We start from the raw sequence: 19,083 nt of genomic DNA, 5'->3' as shown, positions 1-19,083 counted from the left end.
TTAAAAATGTATCCAACACGCAAAAAGAGTTTCGAAATAGATCGATATATTATTTTTCTATTTTAGCAAAAAATCATCGGCAGATAATAATCTATATGGAGAGTATAAAAGCCTACTTTCACGTAAGAGAATAAGAAACATATTTACAATATAATTCAAAAATACATTTTTGTCTCTCGTAATCAAGATTTTCAATATTTTAGATATGATCGTTGAAATGATACTCCTGGAAGATGCGGATTTATACGCAGTTATTTGCTATTTAAAGATATCTGAAAACTGTCGATATTTAAGTAAAATATGGGTACCGCAATCGATAAGAAGCAATTTTTTATTCCTTAGAAATAAATATTTCACGAGTCTCAGTAGTGCCATTCGCATATTTAAATCTAAGCAAGAGTTACTTACACCTCCTACATTTTATAAAGTAAACGTAACGTCCGTTTGGTCCGAAGATATGACGGCTGCGAGAAATTTAGCGACATCCTTAGATGTGTGTTCCATTTAAATTGTACAGCACAGTATCATCAAATTGTTTCAAACGCTATTAATGATATCTTCTTTTTTTTTTATAGAGAAATATTATACTCATCAATACATTGGATTTCTACGAAAGCATGACGACGATGCCTCACGTAGAAATATTCAAAATTTCGCTGCACAGACATCTCGAGTTAGATGAAAATCAACATATAATAAACACGATAAAGCCTGTATATAAACCGGGCAAGGAATACCCTGATGCACCTAAAAACCGTCACAGTCTTCTGTTTTACGACGGTACATGGCAAACGCCTGTGGAAGGCATGTATTGGCCAAATAAGGACGTACTCACGGCGAAAGCATCAAGGTACAAATTCACATAACTCGTCTAACTTTAACCGTCGATAAATCTTGAACTTCCGAACACGTTAACAACGAATTTCAATAACAATTATATATATCCGTAATAGATTTCTTATTTATAATATTATTCTAGCGACGACATTGGCAGATGCGTTGTATCAGCTAGGAAAGGGTTCGAAACCTGGAGTAAGTGGTCCACTGAATCCAGAACGAAAGTGTTATCCAAGTTCTCGTCCGCATTGAAATACAATGGGTATGTCCGGCTATCCAGTGAGCAAAAACTGTCGCGGTAGGACAACGGATTGGCAGCAGATTTACTCAGATACTGCAACACAGATCCGGTGTCACCTGTGCGTCAAACTTGTGTTTTGCCAGCACAGCCTGCCGATATAATCTGATGATAGAGCATTGACAGAAATCAAACAGAGATTTTGTTACTTTATAAACATTTAAATAGTTACAAAACGGCAGACTCCGCTCAGTTTCTGCCATTATATTCTGTTGACAAGTTCTGTTACATTCTTCTGCTGGCATTCCGTTGACAAGAATTTGCAGCGGACACTTTCAAAATCTTTTCTCGACAGATTTGGCTATATTCTCGTAATACTCGGTACAAATTTGATCTCTTCTCTCTTTTCAGTAAAGTCGAATTGTCAAAAATAGTACACAAATGGACAACGTTCCCACGTCTGTACAAGGATTCATTGATCCCTCAATATCCGCCGCTGTGGGTGACGATCATAAGAATCCGCAAGCCGAAGGGCGTTATCACGCTCATGGAGCAGAATGAAACGGATCTGTTTCGCAAATTGGCGCAGAGCTTGATCATCGGCAATTCCGTCATCGTGATATGTAGCAAACAGTCGTGCGATCTGGCGCCGTACTGCGACATGTTTTCGACATCCGGGATACCTCCGGGCGTGATAAATCTGTTGTCGTTCGAAAACGTCAAGTCCCTGAGCGAGGGTTACAACGCGTCCGAGCCGAGTGATGTATATCACCAGTTTACCGTGAGCAAGCAAATTGGAATCGTCATCTACTAGAAATTTCAACGATGACGTTCAATGATGAGGCTGCGAAAAAAACACTGACCAGACGCGCAAGGTGTAAATGGATTTTTAAATTGCGATTTTATACGAAAAGACGAACTCTGTCGTTCACCAGTCGATTTGCCAAAATAAAGGTTTATGATTAAGTAATCTTGTGGACATTTCTGATCAACTGTTGCGAAAGAATTAAGAAAATATGCGTCATTCGATCATTGGTTAGAGGCACGTCGTAATTATTGTATACGTCATTCACGCTCTAATTTCACGTTTGATAGCTCACGCGCGTTACGGAAAAATGTTTCTCTTGCCCTCACACGGATTTCCAATCCTTCGCGACATTCGGAAACACTTAAAAACATCGAACCTGTCGAACTGTCAACCTCAGCTTGCATGGAAGCGCCTTGAACCTAACCTAACTTAACTTAACCTAACCTAACCTAGTCTGTGCCATGGAAATTCGAAAACTTTAGGCCCTGCGCACAATTTGGAGCATATTAAAATAAAAATATATATTAGGATATATAAATATATAGGAATAATTATGTAATAAGTATGAAATATTAAGATATATAAATTTAAAAATATTCCTATATATTTATGTCTTTACAATTAAATGTTGAACAGAGAAAGAAGAGGAATTGAAGATGCAGAAAGTTCAGCTACGGAGAATAAATTTCTTATGAATATAAGATCTCTTTAATTTCTTAACTTTTCATCTCCGATGTCTATTTATATTAGAATTATACATCTATCTCATTTTAAACGCAAAGTATGCTGCAAAGAATGGATCTAAAGCCGATCGCGCACGATGCAATTTTTATAGCGCAACTCGCACGCCATTGGCTCGGGATAATAAGCGACAGGCTCTCGTCGACCAATCACGGTCAAGAGCTCCAAAACCGGCAGCTCCACATTTCGAAGTTTCCGGAGTTCGTGACCTCTATGATTGGCGGATTCCGCTTGCCGCTCGCGCGTTTGTCCGTTCATGAGGATAGGCCTTTTTCATTGTCTCCCCCAACGATGGAGGCTCTCGGTTTGAGTTTACTCGGAATACTCGGATCTGCTCGCCCGCCGTTCCTCGTGTGCGCCGAGTAAATTCCACGTCCGGGGACGTCAATTTCCCTTTTTCTTCCCTTCCCGTTTTCGCGCTGGATTCCGCTACCCTCGCGCGAGTCGCCGGCTGATGATACGAAACGGTAAATACGGTCGAGAGTAACGTCTGTCGCTTTGGTGCCGCACACCGGTAACGCCCTGTCTTTAACCCGCAGGTATTAGTCACTCGATGGAACTGGCGATATGACGGCTATCTAAACAAGTGTGCCAAAGAGAGAGAGAGAAAGAGAGAGTGAAAAAGATAAATTATTCTTTTGAACGGGATAATACGTCAAAATGGACAGCAAGGGGAGGAAGATCATCGTCTGCGACAATGGCACCGGGGTAAGGCCGCTCGTTTCCCTCACGAGAGGCATGCAGCCTCTGCGAGGGTCTCGCTGCACCGATTGCGAGAGAATGTAACCGAGCTAGAGCTATATTATTATCGAGGCGGACAGTCCGCGTACTCTCAACACTGATGCAGTTTTTTATTGCAGTTTGTCAAGTGCGGATACGCCGGCGCCAACTTCCCTGCCTTTATATTTCCGTCTATAGTCGGACGACCGATAATCAGAGCTGTCAACAAGATCGGCGACATCGACGTGAAGGTACGTAGGTTCATTGACTCAAACTCGTGCGAGCTTAAGGACACAGGGCCAGTAATTACGATTTTGTTGTCGTACTTGAGTGTCTTATTGTTAAGTAGTCGATGTTCGATTTACGGAAATATCACCATTTGATACTTCATCGTTAAATGTTCAATTTGTCACAAAAGTTAACGGTATATATAAAGCAAATGATACAACAGTTGTATTTATAAATGAAAGGCGAATCTCGATTTCTACTGTAATCGATTTATGGAACCATACGAAAGATGAGAAGTGTATATCTCGAAATTTAATGAAAAAAACCGTGGAAGGATTTAATTTTTTATTGATCAAGTTGCATATATAAAGTCTATGTGATCTTCGGAGCTCGGAGCTTTAAATTGTTTGAGCGTGTTTAGCAGTACTCAGACGAATAATAAGAATAATTATATTTTCAGCAAGAATATTGCGTTCGTGTAAGTCCATTATATAGTATTACGTCGTGTGCTCTCCCTGCCCCCCTCTTAAGCGCTTAAGTCCAACTGAAAATAATCTACGTGCTTGTCCACTGATGTTGAATAAAACAGTTTGAGAGACTGGCGAGTGGCGTTTTAACTAACAAAAGAGAATATTTGTTTGAAATGTAAGATGACCATTACTCATAGCATTTTGATATTTAATCGTTTGATGAGTTTATTAACAATTTTTTGAAGCTGCAATGTTATCGTTAAGTGAGTGATTTTACATTACGTGTGAGAAAATTCATTCATTGTATTGGATGCCATGTTTTTCTTGCGAGAGATCTTGAAAATTCTCTAGTGACATAAATGTTGTGTCTGCTTTGACGAAGCGAAAAGATATTGGGTGCGTTCAGCCGATACTCCGCTAGCCTAGCAATCGTGAGCAGTCGCTCGTTTTTGCTCGTTTCCTCTCTTTTGACCCAATGGATTAAAAGGAGAGAAAACGAGCGACTGCTCACGATTGCTAGGCTATAGCGGAGTATCGGCTGAACGCACCCATTGCCTTTGCTAATACATTTATCGTAACAATATCGTTTATTACAATTTTTATACTTGTACGGGTACTTACATACATATTATACTCTTCCTATGATTATCTAATGTATTTGTGTGCTTACATTTGCTCTCGTAGGATGTGCTTAACATGCCTGTAAGTTTATTGTACTTTTTTGATGCTATATACATCAGTGTTTTAACGAGGAAGAATGTTTTTCCGACCGTAGGCGTGGAAGTATTGTAGTACGATGTAGTTCGACAAACTTTTTCCAAAGGACTTAGGTATACACACGTTTGGAAACTGATTTGATATAAAATACTTTCCTGAGTTCCTGTAACCAGAGTCTCACAGAAGTAATATATTACGATTATACTGTGAACCATGAGATTCTATGAAAACATTAGCTAGTTCTTGGTATATAAAAAATAATCGGAAATGTTTATTTTTTTAAATATCTGTTATGAAATCTGATAGAGCAAAATTTTACATATCAGGAATTATTTTAATTTTCTTCCTATCATATGTAATGAAAGCAGATTTATCGCACACACTTTGGATATTTAGCTAGCCAGTGTAGTTTAAATACTTAGAATTTTTGTACTACAGATATATTTACTGACTGTGTACAAAATTGTAATGTTGTCTTCGTAAAATGAATATAATTATATCTAGGTGATGCACGCAGAGTTTTGATAATCATATATTATTGTCACACAGGACTTAATGGTTGGCGATGAAGCGAGTAAACTTCGTTCTATGTTAGAGATAAGTTACCCAATGCAAAATGGGATTGTCAGGTATGTACATATCTTGTATCGGCTACTTGTACTTGACATAAATCACTGCAATAACATTCGACACTTGATAGAAACTGGGAAGACATGTGTCACGTGTGGGACTACACGTTCGGCAAGGAGAAGATGAACATTAATCCTAAGGAATGTAAAATTCTGTTAACCGAACCACCGATGAATCCCATCACGAATAGAGAAAAGATGATAGAGGTAATACGTTGCACAATCCGGTAAAAGTTAAGTTAAACTCATACGAATTGAAAACCTTAATAAACACGATGTTATTTCAAGGTGATGTTTGAGAAGTACGGTTTCGCTGGGACGTACATCGCGATTCAGGCAGTACTGACGTTATACGCTCAGGGCTTGATCAGCGGCGTCGTTGTGGATTCCGGCGACGGTGTCACGCACATTTGCCCCGTGTTCGAGGAGTACGCTCTGCCACATTTGACCAGACGGTTGGATATAGCCGGACGCGATATTACGATGTATTTAATTAAATTGCTGCTGCTGCGCGGCTACGCGTTCAATCACTCGGCCGATTTTGAGACGGTACGAATGTTGAAGGAGAAACTATGTTACATCGGTTACAACATAGAAACCGAAGAGAAGTTGGCTCTTGAAACCACTGTATTAGTAGAATCCTATACCGTAAGTAAAATATTATTATGCGTATACGGTAATTTTATTAATATTTAAGTAATTTTTACTAAGATATACAAATTGTTGTGAATATTTTAGCTTCCTGACGGGCGTGTGATCAAAGTGGGCGGTGAGAGATTTGCGGCACCGGAAGCGCTCTTTCAGCCTCATTTGATTAATGTCGAGGCGCAGGGAATAGCCGAGCTGGTATTTAGCACAATTCAAGCGGCTGATATCGATATCAGAAGCGAGCTATACAAGCACATCGTTCTGAGCGGCGGTAGTACAATGTATCCGGGGCTTCCATCGAGGCTTGAACGAGAAATGAAGCAGCTTTATCTTCAAAGAGTATTAAAGAATGATATCACTAAATTGAGTGTAAGTGTATCATAATTAATAGTACTAATATATATGTATACTGCAGATGCCTGTACTACGTACTAAATTTTTTTTACAGAAATTTAAAATAAAAATTGAAGACTCACCTCGGCGTAAGGACATGGTTTTCATGGGTGGTGCTGTATTAGCGGAAATAACGAAAGACCGTGATTCCGTGTGGATAACGCGGGAGGAATACGAAGAGAAGGGTCTTAGTGTATTAAAGAAATTAGGCTCTTACGAATCATAAGGAAAGTCATAGTAATGTAGGCTACGAAATTTTTAATGAGCAATCGAGTGTTTTTTATACCTAAAAAAAAAACGTCGTTCTTGAGAGTTAGACTTGCGCCGCAGTTTTATGATTTGTTATGTAATTGTAAAAAGGTACTTTAAGAGAAGTACTTTAAAAGACTTACTAGCTGTTTGATACTCTAGTAAACTAATGTACTCTTTGATTAAACGTGATATAATTTCAAATAAGTACGGCAAAAGATGAAGGATTTCGAAGAAGGTACAGTCGAGTATCATGGTTCCAGTAAAATATTGAATGTGAACATTAAATATTAATTTAATAAAATCGTGATTTCGTCATATTTCGGATAGTTTTCGAGTGAAATACTTTCGTCAATCAGGTATGAAAACGATGTTGCATTTAATGTGTATTTATAGCTCTCAGGTAAATGTTCAACATATCGATTAAGTTTTATTGTTACTTACGTGATACCTGATGAAAAAACTTCATTCCTATTTCCTTGTATTTGTCATACTATTCTCTAAAAAAAAGGTGTAAATACAATTGAAATTGTAAAAACGATTTCATTCGATGTGAAACACTATCTGCCTTTCCATTACGGTAATATGTAAAGAAAAAACCGCAAGCATGATCGGTGCGTGACTTTACATTTAAAGTCCCTATTTCATATGCATACATGTTATGAAACATGAATTATACGTAATATAAGTGAAAATAGCCATTAATCTGTTGTTGATTAAAAACTGTTTGAAATTAAATAGTTAGATTTGTATATATGGAATGTTGAGATATTTACAACTTTTTCTTATTATAAGCAACAATGCATAGAATCATAGAATGAAAACATAAAATTTTAATTATACGTGTATCGCAAAATATTTTACAATACAATGATTCCAATTTGGTTCTCATATCATACTTGTTTATGTGCTCATTATTGTCACACTCACATGCAGGTCTGCGATCTTTTTAATTTCAGTCAATTATTACCATTAATTATACTTTATATATAAGTATACATATATTATAGTTATTATTTCACGCAACACAAAAAGTTTTAAGATATGCATTTACTTTTGGATATTCTTTCGTAAGGTGTATTGTACAGATAAATGTAATTTTTTACAATTATTTTCTATTTTTACTAAGTCATATTATTACTTTCTATAAGAAGAAATATTTGCTCCTCTTTAAAGAATCATAATTGAAGATCATAAATCGGACATTTATTATGCGAGATTTAATATTTTAAAAAGTTATGCAAGAATTGAATTTTTTGTTAAAATTACCTCGTAAAATACATAAATTAAAAGATTATTTGAGGGAGAGAATTTTGTACACTGTATATATAATTTCTTATGTTTCGTTTATTGACAGAAATGAATTTGTTTCACCTATTTCATGCTCACCTTCCTGTGCTCTTTTTGTACGAGAATGTATGAGATGAAAGGTTTGACGAATGGGCACGATGTGGAAATGATTATTTTATAATAAATCTACAACAGTCTTTATTACGTTTTTCCATGTGACCTTTATATCGCATAGCAATGTACACGTTTTTATGTCCGAATAAAAATAACAGTACAATCTGGTATTATACAATTCAGCGTTTAATTAGATTGTAATGTGTAACAAGAGATAAATGTATCCAATTTTCGTTAAAGATTTGTACAATTGGATTTTGCGACAACGTTCTGTATGACAAATATAACAGGCTGTTATTCGAAGAGAAAAAAAAATAGTCTGTAAACGGTGCTGTAGCCACGCGTGCTTCATCGAAGTCGTTTTTTTTTTTTTTCAAGTGTATATAATTGCTATACACTCACTTATATCATAAATGGCTTTTAACATAACGGTTCGTCTCCCCCCCCTTCTGCATTCGCAAGCTATATAAGTCGATTATCTTAAGCAAATAAAAAAAGAAAAGGTAATATACAAAACGGTATCACTTACGTTGTAATGGCCGTTCTACAATTCCTACAGTATGTAACAATACAAACTTGTTTTTACAGTAATCACGTGAAGACACTTCGAGATAGTGAATAAGGAATTGGATGGAAAACATTGAAGTTCTTTTCTTTTTCTTTCTTCTTATCGGTCACATTCAGAATGTGATCGGCTTGTTCTTGCATTGATCGATACAAAAGTTCGTGAAACGCTTAAGGAACTTTGGATACTCCCTCTTGTAAACGGCCCGTAAAACGGCTGCCGGGGCCCATCCACCCGGATTTACTGAAATTCAAATCAAATTATATATACGCATGAAAAGAAACGAATGAAACGGCGATTAAATTACTGAACATCAATATACTCACCAACTGAACAGTACGTTATTTTACACGTAATGTTCTCCCTCTTTATTTCCTCTTCGTCTTTCGGGGGATCGATAAATGTTTGGCATACGAGACAAACCGTCAGATAAACTCTCACGCATTTACCCCCATTTGGCTGCAACGATTAATTTCACTTAGCAACTTGCTGTAACTTGTTCTAATAAACGAAGAAACTTCTGCATGAAACGTATAATACATACCGGATGATCGGGATGTTCAGTACTGTGATTGCAGACTATCCACAGATCGTGTGCGTCGCGATCCTGATCATCGGACACCCGGCGGATGTGCGACCAAAACAACGCGTCGCGCTGGCTCGCCGGCCAGATACGTTTGTGCGTTTGCAGAAATAACAGTGTGTCCTTGGAAATGTTCTCGACGATCGCCATGTCCTCCAAGGTGGCTTCCCAACCACTCCTGTATTCGGGACTGAAGAATATCTTGCAGACCTCGTGACCGGTCACCCCTTTGACGACGTGACACGCTTTGAGAGGATCTACGACCAGTCCGTCGGCTTCCTCCTCCCGCCGGTACATTCGCATATCACCGTCTTCGGCAAATAATTGCCAGCCACCCGCTCCGCCTACGCCGAGCCGAGCGTAATGCAGCTGCTCCATCGTAATTTTCTCTATCTACAAATTGGCAATAAGAAATAATCAAAAGATGTAAGCGGTTCAATTATACCACAAATATGATTAACGATAACTGTTATTTAGAAATTAACATCAATCAAAAATTTATTTATGTTAACATTCTACACACTATTGTCGTACAGAAATTAAATTACAAATATATATTATCACATGTTGCCACAAAAAAAGAACATTAAGAAAGCGATTTAATATCCTTTTATTTAATATTTATTTTATTTTTTTTTATAATAATTATTAATGAAAGTACATTCTCAATAATAATAAGAATAAAATCAGAGAAATGCAAAAGAGATGTAATTACCTCTGGCCATAGCCTGTGCGTAGACGCTGTTGTGGTGGGGGACGTCAAAATTGAAACAGATTTCTGTTTTAAACGATCCCTTAATTGATTCTCCTCCTCGATTTTGTCCAGACCCGTCTCGACGGCATCGTAAAATTCTTCATCGCAAAGAGCGCTGTGCGGACCTTCCTTAAAAATAAAGTTTCAAAACGTTATTGAAAAAAAGTTACATAATTTTAATGCTTACTTATCTCTGTGAATCCTAATTTATAATTCACATGATATAATACATGACATAATACATGAACTCATAAAGTAATCCTATACACATTTAAATATCACTATTCTATATACAATTAAAAACTCACATTATAAAACTTTATCTTTATCTTCATTTTTCTATTATTAAAATTTATAATAATAAAATTGAAATAATACACAGATATTTAGATGAGAAGTAAATACATAAGTCTGTACTCCTTAGTAGTCTGGAGGATACTAAGCAGGCAAAAGATTTCCAAAGTAGTGACCTAATTCATAATTGCGAAATATAGTCAGAAATTCCTCTTACTTTCTAACACATAGGCGCTACTTATGTCATCTACAGAGAAATTCAATTACGATGTCGTAAAGAATTTTTTATAAATGAGTAACTAAAAATATTATCTTCGTATAAAAGTACTTGTAATATAATAAAAAATTCAAGAATTTGGGAAAAAAGTAATAATTTACCTTTGTACACATATGTATATATCTATATACGAATAAAAATATAGAAAATAAATATTCTGATGAATTCTTATCATCAAAAATATCAACAAAAAATGTTAGTTTCTCAAAAATTAATAATTATACATAACAATTAACTTCAAAAACACCTTTAGCACGAGATATTTTTCCAATGACACTCCTATATGAAACACAATTGATCAATTTCATGTAAGTTGGTTCATATCTCTTTAGTATTTTCGTTATCACAATATTAATAGTTATATAAGTGATAGTTGTGTACGTGCTGTTAAAGTGTTATATAATGTAGTGGACAAACAACTTAAACGGATAGATTTGTCCATATTGAATAAACATAAGCATTAGAAGTTTTATAACCATATTGAGCAAAAGTATTTTTTTAATTCTTAAATTTTTTCTTGTTTTTAATTCTATTATGACGACTTATCGCGTATTTAAATAATTCTAAATACTTGTATCCGCTTCTATAGCCATATATTATGAAGCCACGTGTTATGGAGCCACATGTTATGGGATCACGTGTTACCCCAAATTTTCTATTTTGTGAAATTCTTATTTTATTTTGGGATTTTATAATTCTGAATACAAGTATTTAGAATTTTGTTTTAGGATTTTATAATTCTAAATACAAATATTTAGAATTATATAAAATACAAGTATTTAGAATTTAAAAATTTGGGGCAACACGTGGCTCCATAACACGTGGCTCCATAACATGTGGTTATAGAAACGGATCGAATTATAATCAGCGGATCTCGGGTTCAATTCTGACTTTCACCCCATATACGCCACGATTTATTTTTTATTTATTTATTTCGCGTTTTTCGGCTTCAAACCAAATACTTTGACTTACAAGAGGTTGATTAAAGAATGAGGTTGTGTACGAAATTGTAATTCATTTTCGGGAACAATACATACATATTTAAAACAGAAATCACGAGACAATAAAAAAAAAAAGAGAGAAAACCAACCTCGTAATCAGGACCCCCGTGTATAACGACCCTAGGTCTCGGAGAGCCGTTGTGATGCATGGCAACTTGATCTTTCAGAACTTTATAAAGTTCTTGCAACTTCCGTTTCTTCTCAACTTCTTTCTCCCATCTACGGCGCCATGCATCCTCCCGCTGCACCATCAATTCGACACAGTGTTGCAAGGTTGCCAACACCCCTTCGCTGGTGGCTTTAAATGTTATAGCTTCCCCTTTGAAGTCCACCGATTGTTCAGCCGGATTGAACATTGTCTCAATTTTCTTTTCTGTGAAATTTATCGCAATAAAATTAATTACATTAAAGCTTTTTCAAAATATTTCGTGTAACAATAGGCCTGTTTAGGTCTGTCCTTTTCAGCTGAACTTCTTGCACGGTTCATCTTTTTCTCTCCAACGTGAAAAGAAAAAGAGAAAAAATGAACCGCGCAGAAGTTCAGCTGAAAAGGACAGGCCTTTTGTTTTAACTGTACTTGTTGCACAGTTCATCTTTTCTCCTTTTCTTTACAACGTGAAAAGAAAAAGAGGAAAGATGAACCGTGCAAAAAAATTCAGCTAAAACGAACAGGCCTAATTAAAAATTACAGTTACATTTGAAAATTATAAATTACGGTTACATTAAAAAATTGTGACATAAATTTATGTCATAAATCTATTCCAAGTATTTTGAACAAGAGATAGAAATATGAAGGATTGTTTACGAGGTAAAAGTTATTACCTTCTTTGGAAGTATTCTTGGCATTTTCCGCACAGTTATCAAAATACTTCTGCAGAGTATCGATCTGCTTGATCAGAATGTCCCTGAAGGTTTCAATTTCGGCCAACTTTTCCTTCAGCCCTCTAATGCCGCGCTTAGTAAGACTACCGGCGCTCGTTGTCGACTGCGTATTCGACACGAGCGAAATGGCACTGCCGTGTCGTTTTAGACTATTCTCGCTCCCATAACCGGATTCCGACTGTTTTGTGGCAAACAAAGATTGCTGAGCATGGTGCACAAATCTAACTCGGTAGAGTTAATTTCTAATTTTCATTTATAAATAATGACCAAATCTCATAAAAATATATGTAAATAATAACAAAAATTGCGGGATTAATATCAGCAAATTAAATCTTAGCACATCTTATGAAAATAATCATACAATTTATATTAATTACACAATAATCATGCAATTTATATTGATCACACAATTATATTAATAAAAGTAAACGAAAGTAAATTACATATCATTACCTTGTAAGACTTCAAGACGTCCACCCATCGCTGCTTCTCCTCCGGACTGTTTGCCCTTAAATACCAAACCAAGCAATCGTTCACGGACACGTCGAATCTACATTCGTCAAACTGGTGTGCCTGTTAAAACGGATAACGGATAACGCAACTGTTCATTGGCCTGACCTGCCGTATCATGTTTACATTGTCGAACGTATTTATAAGTATTTATATAAAACATATCTCGACCTCTCACCTTGATATTAGCTTTGTACAGACTAATCGAGCCACGACACCCGTACCCGCTGTCCTGCTCGGATTTGTAATAAGACAAAGTACCATCTTTGAGTACAATAAATCTAGTTTGCCAGCCATGTATGTAATTTGTCCATTTGGATAGTGTACCCTGAAGTTCCGGAACTATGACCCCGTCGGAGTCGTCGTCGTCGCCGCCGTCGATCTCGGCGTCAACGATGCACTCGGCGTCCTCGTTACCGAGGCCCCGTGGTGTCTCCACCACTTCATCGGCCATTCTTTAACGGGTTCTTCGATCGCGATATCTCTCACGGACTTAGCACTCGGCTGGGGGAGCGCTTCCTGACATCGCCTGGAAGGCGATTCCGAGGGGGCTGCGCGAGCTCGGTGGGGGCCGATTCGGTTCGCGTGACAAACGACTCCGGTCCGGGGCGAGGACTTGCGAGACGGGGGTCAGCGGGTTGTCACGGCGTGATAGAACGCCTCAAAACATCGCCTCTGACAACTGTCGTACATAACCTGTACGCCAAAAATCCCTTATCAGGAGACGTCAATCGAGGGGGGGAAGCGCTGGTATACTACACGTCTACACGTACGCGTTAAAAGTGATGGGGTGGGTAGGAGGTAGGAGGAGGGAGGGTCATCAAATCGCTATAGTATAAGTTAGTATATATATATAGTTTTAGTCGTGGTACATACGTGCCTTGCGCCGCGGAGAGCAATCTTCTTCCTATATCCTATAAATATAGCCCTCAAGCTCAAGCAGTAATGCCGAATTGTGCTGAATGCTCCAAACACGGCCACGCGGAGAGTAATGACTGCGCGTTCGGCAGAGAAAGCAGTTTAGTAAACGTTTATAGTGATTCTTTCATTCTTTGTTACGATTGGTTTCTATTTTATATTTAGATCCAACGAGGAACTAAAAGCAAGATATCCAATGAGCATTTTGAACGTCAAAACGTCATATCCGTCGCACTGTGGAACGCGACGGATATGACGGATAGCAACGAAAGTTGACCAAATTTGAAGATTTGTTGCACGCGACGATTCAGGGATAATGCAGGCGAAATAACTGATGAATAAATGCAATTGGTAATAATAATATATCAGCGATATTATATATAACGAATTAAAAATGTTACTTCAAACAGTTCTACGGTTGAATTAATCTCGCCAATTTTAAGTTAACGAACCGACGTTTAATCGCCTGTGTATACAATTTATGTCCATTTGTCAATACAGATTAACTTTAATCTCGAAAATTAATCTTAAGTTACTCAATTTTTATCTCTTTCTAATTTTGAATTATAAAAAATAAAAAAAATAAATAAGTAAAACCGAGATTAATATATATATCAGTAGAAATTTAGTAAAATTGAAATAAATCTTTTATGGCTATAAGGACGCGCGATCAAAATCAATCTTTTAAAAATGAATGCGATAAAATTTTGAGTTGAGAAAGTACAAAAGAAAAGCTGCGTGAATCCGAATTTATATATATAATTTTATATATGTATATATAATATATATATATATGATTATTATTATTAGTAATAATTTATACAAATACTTTAATATCCTTATGTGGTAGTGATTACTTCCCACATTGCACATTCGAGAAGTTCTACATACAAGGAGGGACAAATCAAGAGACTCATCTCTCTCGCGCTCGACTCATTATCCTATAGTTTTACGTTGATGGATTTTACTGCCGCTCTCTTATCGAGACGTTACAGTTATTAACATCGTACCTCGATGGACTTTGAAATTCGGGCATTTGAACATCTATGTCCCTCCTTTAACGCGTGTTGTGGCGCAAAGTAAAAGTCACGACGGTACAGCGAATCCTTAAATTTTTTTTTGTCTTTAAATAGCTTAGAAAATATTGTAAGTTCGGTTACGGCTAGGTGTGTCGCGGATAACTTTGATCGTTGCATGTATTCTTTAAAATCTAGTTTAATAGAAAACGCGTCGCATCCCTTCTTCTATCCCACGACGTACACGTTTAATTCTGCTTAGTATATATACACGGCGGGGTGGTACCGTCATCTCTTGGCACCGGAGTACTTAAAATTAGGCTACCGTTTCTTTCCTTTCTTTATTATTTTTTTTTTGTTTTGTTTTTAGTCGGTCATTGGGCGTGAACGTTACTTTTTAAACATCGACAATACTTCGAATAAGGTTCGGAGAGAGGATCGCAAACAACAGTGAAGACGTACGGGTCCTCCGATACGTCTCTCATACCTCTTATACGGTGCCTTCTATCGAACTGTGCGATTAACGTCAGTAGAAATGTATGTATACTTCGGTGAGAATACAGAACGAGAGAAAAGGAAAGGGACGTTTCCGCTGTATCGCGCTTTTGAAAAATACTCTTACGACTAGGAAAGGAATATACGCATTAGCATCGAATCTTTCGATAAATCAGTCGTCGATACGGTTAATACTTTCCTCATCGATTTCGTCTATTCTGTATAACGTTTCTTGGAATTTTAAGTAGAGTCCAGTCTTCGTCACCGCGTAAGACAAGATATATTCCTAATGATTATTTCGGTGAAACGTGAAAAAGATTCGCTTTCAGCTTGAAATCAATACTAATGTACATACATCAAGATTGTTACAATCTCCATGTCATATCAGATTCAAACAACGATTCAGAGGACATGGCGTTGCTAAATTATTTCCTGTACCGATAATACTTGGATAAAATTACCTAGTTTTTACAGTCGCATCACACACAAATTGTCTCTTATTACAAAACAGAGATAATTCTCCTTCAGAACTGAAATAATTATAAAATATAAAACACTATAAATTGCAGATAAATGACATTTGAAAAATAAAAGATTACTATTATGATCCGATCTTTTAGATTAGATTTCGTAGACTGCGACTGAGAATGAAGCTAGCACTCACACAATTAATTACACCTCGAGGAAATCTTTCAATAAAGTAACGCGACGCTTTTCCGCAATGTCCATTTGATTCTCTAGATCTCCTCGATCCGTTGTTTCCGCTCGTTCGATCTTCCACGAGAGATTCTCTATTTCCGCCTCTAATTGAGCTTGTTGATACTCGAACTGTTAAGCAAGATGATTCCATTTGTCATCAGTTATTACATGTATCGTCGAATATTATTATTATTATCGCGAGATCTTACCAGTTCTTTACGCGGGCCAGATTCCATGTAATAGGCATACGGATACGTGTATTGCAAGGTGTAACGGCAACGCGCTAAGAGCGACGCCGCCTCGAACAGATGTTGCCAATCTATCCACGTACCGCTCGCATTCATCACCTTATTGTTAATTCTCATCTTAATCCCCTCCAACGTTTGCTCCTCCAACTTCAACGACTTGCTATGATTCTCCCACTGGAAAGGAAAAAAAAAACATAAGGCGTTGCAAGCGGAAAATATAAAAACTGGAACGGACGTACGGTCTAAGGGCTAAATTACCGCGAAGGACTTACTCGCTCGTAATAGTGAAGGTACTTCTTAGGACTTACTCGCTCGTAATAGTGAAGGTACTTCTTGAGAGCTTCTCTCGCTTGCGCGTGAACGCTCTCATGCGCGATGTTCGGATTCTCCTTGTAACGCGAACACTCGTAGTACTCGCTGCCGTGTGCTTTCCAATCTCCAAGGCACATCCAACAGAAGTCGTGCTTACAATTGTAACATTGCATGTGGTTGCAGCCACCGTTCTTCTCTATGCAGATATGACATTTTGGACACTGCAAACAGATTTTACGATGCATTGAGTATCTCCGTGCAGATTTTACGATGCATCGAACATCTCCCGTCACGTTTCATAAGCTGCTCTCGCGGGCAGCAACGCGAGATACTCACATCTTTGGTATGAGCACTAATGTAATTCGCCGTCTCGGAATCATCCGCGCATTTCGTCAACCATTTCCTAATTGTACCGCAATCGGTAGGTGCATGGTAATCCATACCACATCGGAAGCTGGAATTACAAAAAAAGTGTTTTCGCTCGCTCTTGTGACAATAAAACGTTCGGCGTATATCCGAGATTGCTTACCAGAATACAGTTTTACACGATGAACACATGACTCTCTTCGCTCGTTGTTCCTTCGAGCGCAAAACTATTTGGCAATTTGGACCGGGACAAAATCGTAGCTGTGGATGAGACTTGACGTAATCGCGGAAGGCAAACTGCTGATACCTATCTCTCATGTTAGGCTTAGTAAGTAGGGAAAGGACAAAGTCCTCTGGAGCTAGGACGTCGCAATCTTGTGCCATGCAGCTTATACCTGGGCAAGGCGAGGGATTACGGCCGATAGATGTTTGAAAATCAGCAGGGTAAACCGTAAGTGGAATCTGAACGGAACGACATTACTTACCGGTAGATATACCTTGAGTTATTTGTACTTCAAAATGCATACACCAACAGTCTTTGCAAAACGAGTGTCCGCACGTGAGCGTAGAAAATCTGTCCGCTGGGTAAACCGTAATGCAGACCAAGCACACGCCGCCCCGCTGGCTCTTCGTTCCTGGCACTTGTTCCGGGGTAGGCTTAATCTTCGAACTGATCAATAAACTGGAAGCATTGGTACGGTACTTTGTGACGATATCCTGGGACGCCCAGTTGTGCGCGTGCAGCAACACCTTGGCCAGGGACGGCGTGACGTGGAGGCTATTGCTCAACACCTCCACGCTCTCGTTCAGAAGCCGCTCCACCTCCTCGACTCGCAGGCAGTCGTACACCGCGTACTCCGGGTCCCTCCTGTTCTGCTCGGGATCCACGTCGTTGTCCACGTCGCCGCCCCCCCACGGCTGGATGCTGTAATAGTCCTCGTAGCCCGTGTCCCCGCAGTCGGAGTCCGAGCAATCCATCTCGCTGTCATTCTCGCTTGACATCTGCATAGAAAAACATTACGCGCGTTAGTCGGTAGGCTCGTTAGAGCGTCTCTCACGCTGGAAAACGCTAAACGTGACGCCGAGACGAGAGTCTCAGGAGGCACCGAGGGAAGCACCTTTCGGCATAACCTTTACGACCGTGAAAGTTTGAGTTCGAGTCTCTCGCGATCCGAGAACGACGAAACGGCTCGAGTCGCGACGAGCTAAACGGGACACGAGGGGACGGGATCCGAATTGTCGGGCACAGTCGGGCACGGGAATTCACGTTGGAACCTGGAACCCCCTCGGCGGACAGGCACGCGACGCGCGTAAAGAGAACGCTCTCTCGTCTCTCGTCGCCGAGCGTTTCGGGCGCGCGTCGAGGGGAGAAAGCTTTCGCGGATTTACCATTCGCGTATTTTTTTTCTCTCGCAATCTGCCTGTCCTTTCGAGCTTTCTCTCTCTCTTTCTCTCTCGCGCTCTCCCTCTCTCGCGCTGTTTCACAAACGGCAATGCCGTCGCGTCGCGTGGATGCGCGACGTGAGGGTGCGTTGTGACGGTTTCGTGCGCGAGCGAACGCGACGGGGGGACCGTCGTTCTCTATTTTTTTTCCTTTTTCCTTCGGGGAGAGAGAGGGAGGGAGGGAGACAGAGAGACCCACCTTCTCGATCGGCTCAATCGGCTGCGCTTGCCCGGGTTATCAAGAAAGATGCATTTATGCGCCCGTTTCCGCGTGCGAGCTGACCCGTGCACGGATCGTCGAAAGGGGGGCTGCTGCGCGAGCGAATTATCCTCCACCGGCGGCCGCGTAACTGTTGTAAGCGAGCGGACGCGGACGGAGCACGAGCACGCGAGAGCGCATCGCTTCTCCCTCTCTCCCCCTCTCTGTCTCTCGACGATCTCTCCCCTTTCGCGCGCGCGCGCGCGCACGCGTACGTACGCGTGTGAAATCGTATATGTATGTATGTATACACATATGTTACACAGATGCTCCCCATTTAACCGCATAGCAGATAAGAACGTCAAAGTCACCTGACGCGCGGCGAAACAGCTGAGCGCGATCGTACGATTTGGGAATACGGAGAACCAGCTCCTCTCGC

General features: G+C 39.1%; 4 protein-coding genes across 10 annotated transcripts; 2 read left to right on the top strand and 2 right to left on the bottom strand.

Annotated features, from left to right (window-relative positions):
- Positions 1 to 14: 14 nt before the first annotated feature.
- On the top strand, positions 15 to 1,259 carry LOC112466585. Of its 2 annotated transcripts, XM_025034752.1 has the most exons (3): positions 15 to 122; positions 204 to 493; positions 576 to 1,259. In XM_025034752.1, exons 2-3 carry the CDS (start codon positions 206 to 208, stop codon positions 864 to 866), a joined length of 579 nt encoding a protein of 192 aa, XP_024890520.1. In that variant the 5' UTR covers positions 15 to 122; positions 204 to 205; the 3' UTR covers positions 867 to 1,259. The 2 variants fall into 2 exon arrangements, with proteins under 2 accessions (XP_024890520.1, XP_024890518.1); XM_025034750.1 differs by having other exon boundaries at positions 15 to 493.
- Positions 1,260 to 2,893: 1,634 nt separating this feature from the next.
- On the top strand, positions 2,894 to 8,245 carry LOC112466584 (actin-related protein 2-like). 4 transcript variants are annotated; one of them, XM_025034746.1, is made up of 10 exons: positions 2,894 to 3,091; positions 3,164 to 3,332; positions 3,485 to 3,595; positions 4,033 to 4,050; positions 4,727 to 4,744; positions 5,309 to 5,388; positions 5,460 to 5,595; positions 5,677 to 6,036; positions 6,127 to 6,405; positions 6,485 to 8,245. In XM_025034746.1, the coding sequence occupies exons 2-10, from the start codon at positions 3,285 to 3,287 to the stop codon at positions 6,653 to 6,655; spliced, it is 1,221 nt and encodes a 406-aa protein (XP_024890514.1). In that variant the 5' UTR covers positions 2,894 to 3,091; positions 3,164 to 3,284; the 3' UTR covers positions 6,656 to 8,245. The 4 variants fall into 4 exon arrangements, with proteins under 4 accessions (XP_024890514.1, XP_024890515.1, XP_024890516.1 ...); XM_025034747.1 differs by lacking the exon at positions 4,033 to 4,050; XM_025034748.1 differs by lacking the exon at positions 4,727 to 4,744.
- Positions 8,150 to 13,714, bottom strand: LOC112466583 (collagen type IV alpha-3-binding protein-like). Its single transcript, XM_025034744.1, has 8 exons — positions 13,127 to 13,714; positions 12,892 to 13,011; positions 12,379 to 12,616; positions 11,646 to 11,929; positions 9,946 to 10,113; positions 9,192 to 9,623; positions 8,974 to 9,106; positions 8,150 to 8,890 (listed from the first exon to the last, which is right to left on the bottom strand). The coding sequence occupies exons 1-8, from the start codon at positions 13,400 to 13,402 to the stop codon at positions 8,763 to 8,765; spliced, it is 1,779 nt and encodes a 592-aa protein (XP_024890512.1). The 5' UTR covers positions 13,403 to 13,714; the 3' UTR covers positions 8,150 to 8,762.
- Positions 13,715 to 14,679: 965 nt separating this feature from the next.
- On the bottom strand, positions 14,680 to 18,781 carry LOC112466586 (potential E3 ubiquitin-protein ligase ariadne-2-like). 3 transcript variants are annotated; one of them, XM_025034754.1, is made up of 7 exons: positions 18,645 to 18,781; positions 17,488 to 18,004; positions 17,166 to 17,397; positions 16,973 to 17,090; positions 16,633 to 16,857; positions 16,286 to 16,498; positions 14,680 to 16,205 (listed from the first exon to the last, which is right to left on the bottom strand). In XM_025034754.1, the coding sequence occupies exons 2-7, from the start codon at positions 18,002 to 18,004 to the stop codon at positions 16,050 to 16,052; spliced, it is 1,461 nt and encodes a 486-aa protein (XP_024890522.1). In that variant the 5' UTR covers positions 18,645 to 18,781; the 3' UTR covers positions 14,680 to 16,049. The 3 variants fall into 3 exon arrangements, with proteins under 3 accessions (XP_024890522.1, XP_024890521.1, XP_024890523.1); XM_025034753.1 differs by lacking the exon at positions 18,645 to 18,781 and adding an exon at positions 18,392 to 18,559; XM_025034755.1 differs by lacking the exon at positions 18,645 to 18,781 and adding an exon at positions 18,121 to 18,143.
- Between the last annotated feature and the right edge of the window lie 302 nt (positions 18,782 to 19,083).

This window comes from Temnothorax curvispinosus, unplaced genomic scaffold (assembly GCF_003070985.1).
Source record: "Temnothorax curvispinosus isolate PA1 unplaced genomic scaffold, ASM307098v1 QBEX01016386.1, whole genome shotgun sequence".
NCBI lineage: Eukaryota > Metazoa > Arthropoda > Insecta > Hymenoptera > Formicidae > Temnothorax > Temnothorax curvispinosus.
The sequence above is the reverse complement of the archived record's forward strand: the minus strand, read 5'-3'. Positions and strand labels throughout refer to the sequence as shown.

What these genes read in the sequence shown, in the direction of transcription:
- LOC112466585 (XM_025034752.1), top strand. Translation starts at nt 206, where the DNA reads ATGATCGTTGAAATGATACTCCTGGAAGATGCGGATTTATACGCAGTT. An exon ending in ATTTAGCGACATCCTTAGAT is followed by an intron (nt 494 to 575) that starts GTGTGTTCCATT and finishes TTTTTTTTATAG; the next exon opens with AGAAATATTATACTCATCAA.
- LOC112466584 (XM_025034746.1), top strand. Translation starts at nt 3,285, where the DNA reads ATGGACAGCAAGGGGAGGAAGATCATCGTCTGCGACAATGGCACCGGG. An exon ending in TATTAGTAGAATCCTATACC is followed by an intron (nt 6,037 to 6,126) that starts GTAAGTAAAATA and finishes TGAATATTTTAG; the next exon opens with CTTCCTGACGGGCGTGTGAT. An exon ending in ATGATATCACTAAATTGAGT is followed by an intron (nt 6,406 to 6,484) that starts GTAAGTGTATCA and finishes TTTTTTTTACAG; the next exon opens with AAATTTAAAATAAAAATTGA.
- LOC112466583 (XM_025034744.1), bottom strand. Translation starts at nt 13,402, where the DNA reads ATGGCCGATGAAGTGGTGGAGACACCACGGGGCCTCGGTAACGAGGAC. An exon ending in ACGTCTTGAAGTCTTACAAG is followed by an intron (nt 12,617 to 12,891) that starts GTAATGATATGT and finishes GCCACAAAACAG; the next exon opens with TCGGAATCCGGTTATGGGAG. An exon ending in CTGAACATCCCGATCATCCG is followed by an intron (nt 9,107 to 9,191) that starts GTATGTATTATA and finishes TAATCGTTGCAG; the next exon opens with CCAAATGGGGGTAAATGCGT.
- LOC112466586 (XM_025034753.1), bottom strand. An exon ending in TTAGTGCTCATACCAAAGAT is followed by an intron (nt 16,858 to 16,972) that starts GTGAGTATCTCG and finishes ATCTGTTTGCAG; the next exon opens with TGTCCAAAATGTCATATCTG. An exon ending in ACCTTCACTATTACGAGCGA is followed by an intron (nt 16,499 to 16,632) that starts GTAAGTCCTAAG and finishes TTTCCTTTCCAG; the next exon opens with TGGGAGAATCATAGCAAGTC.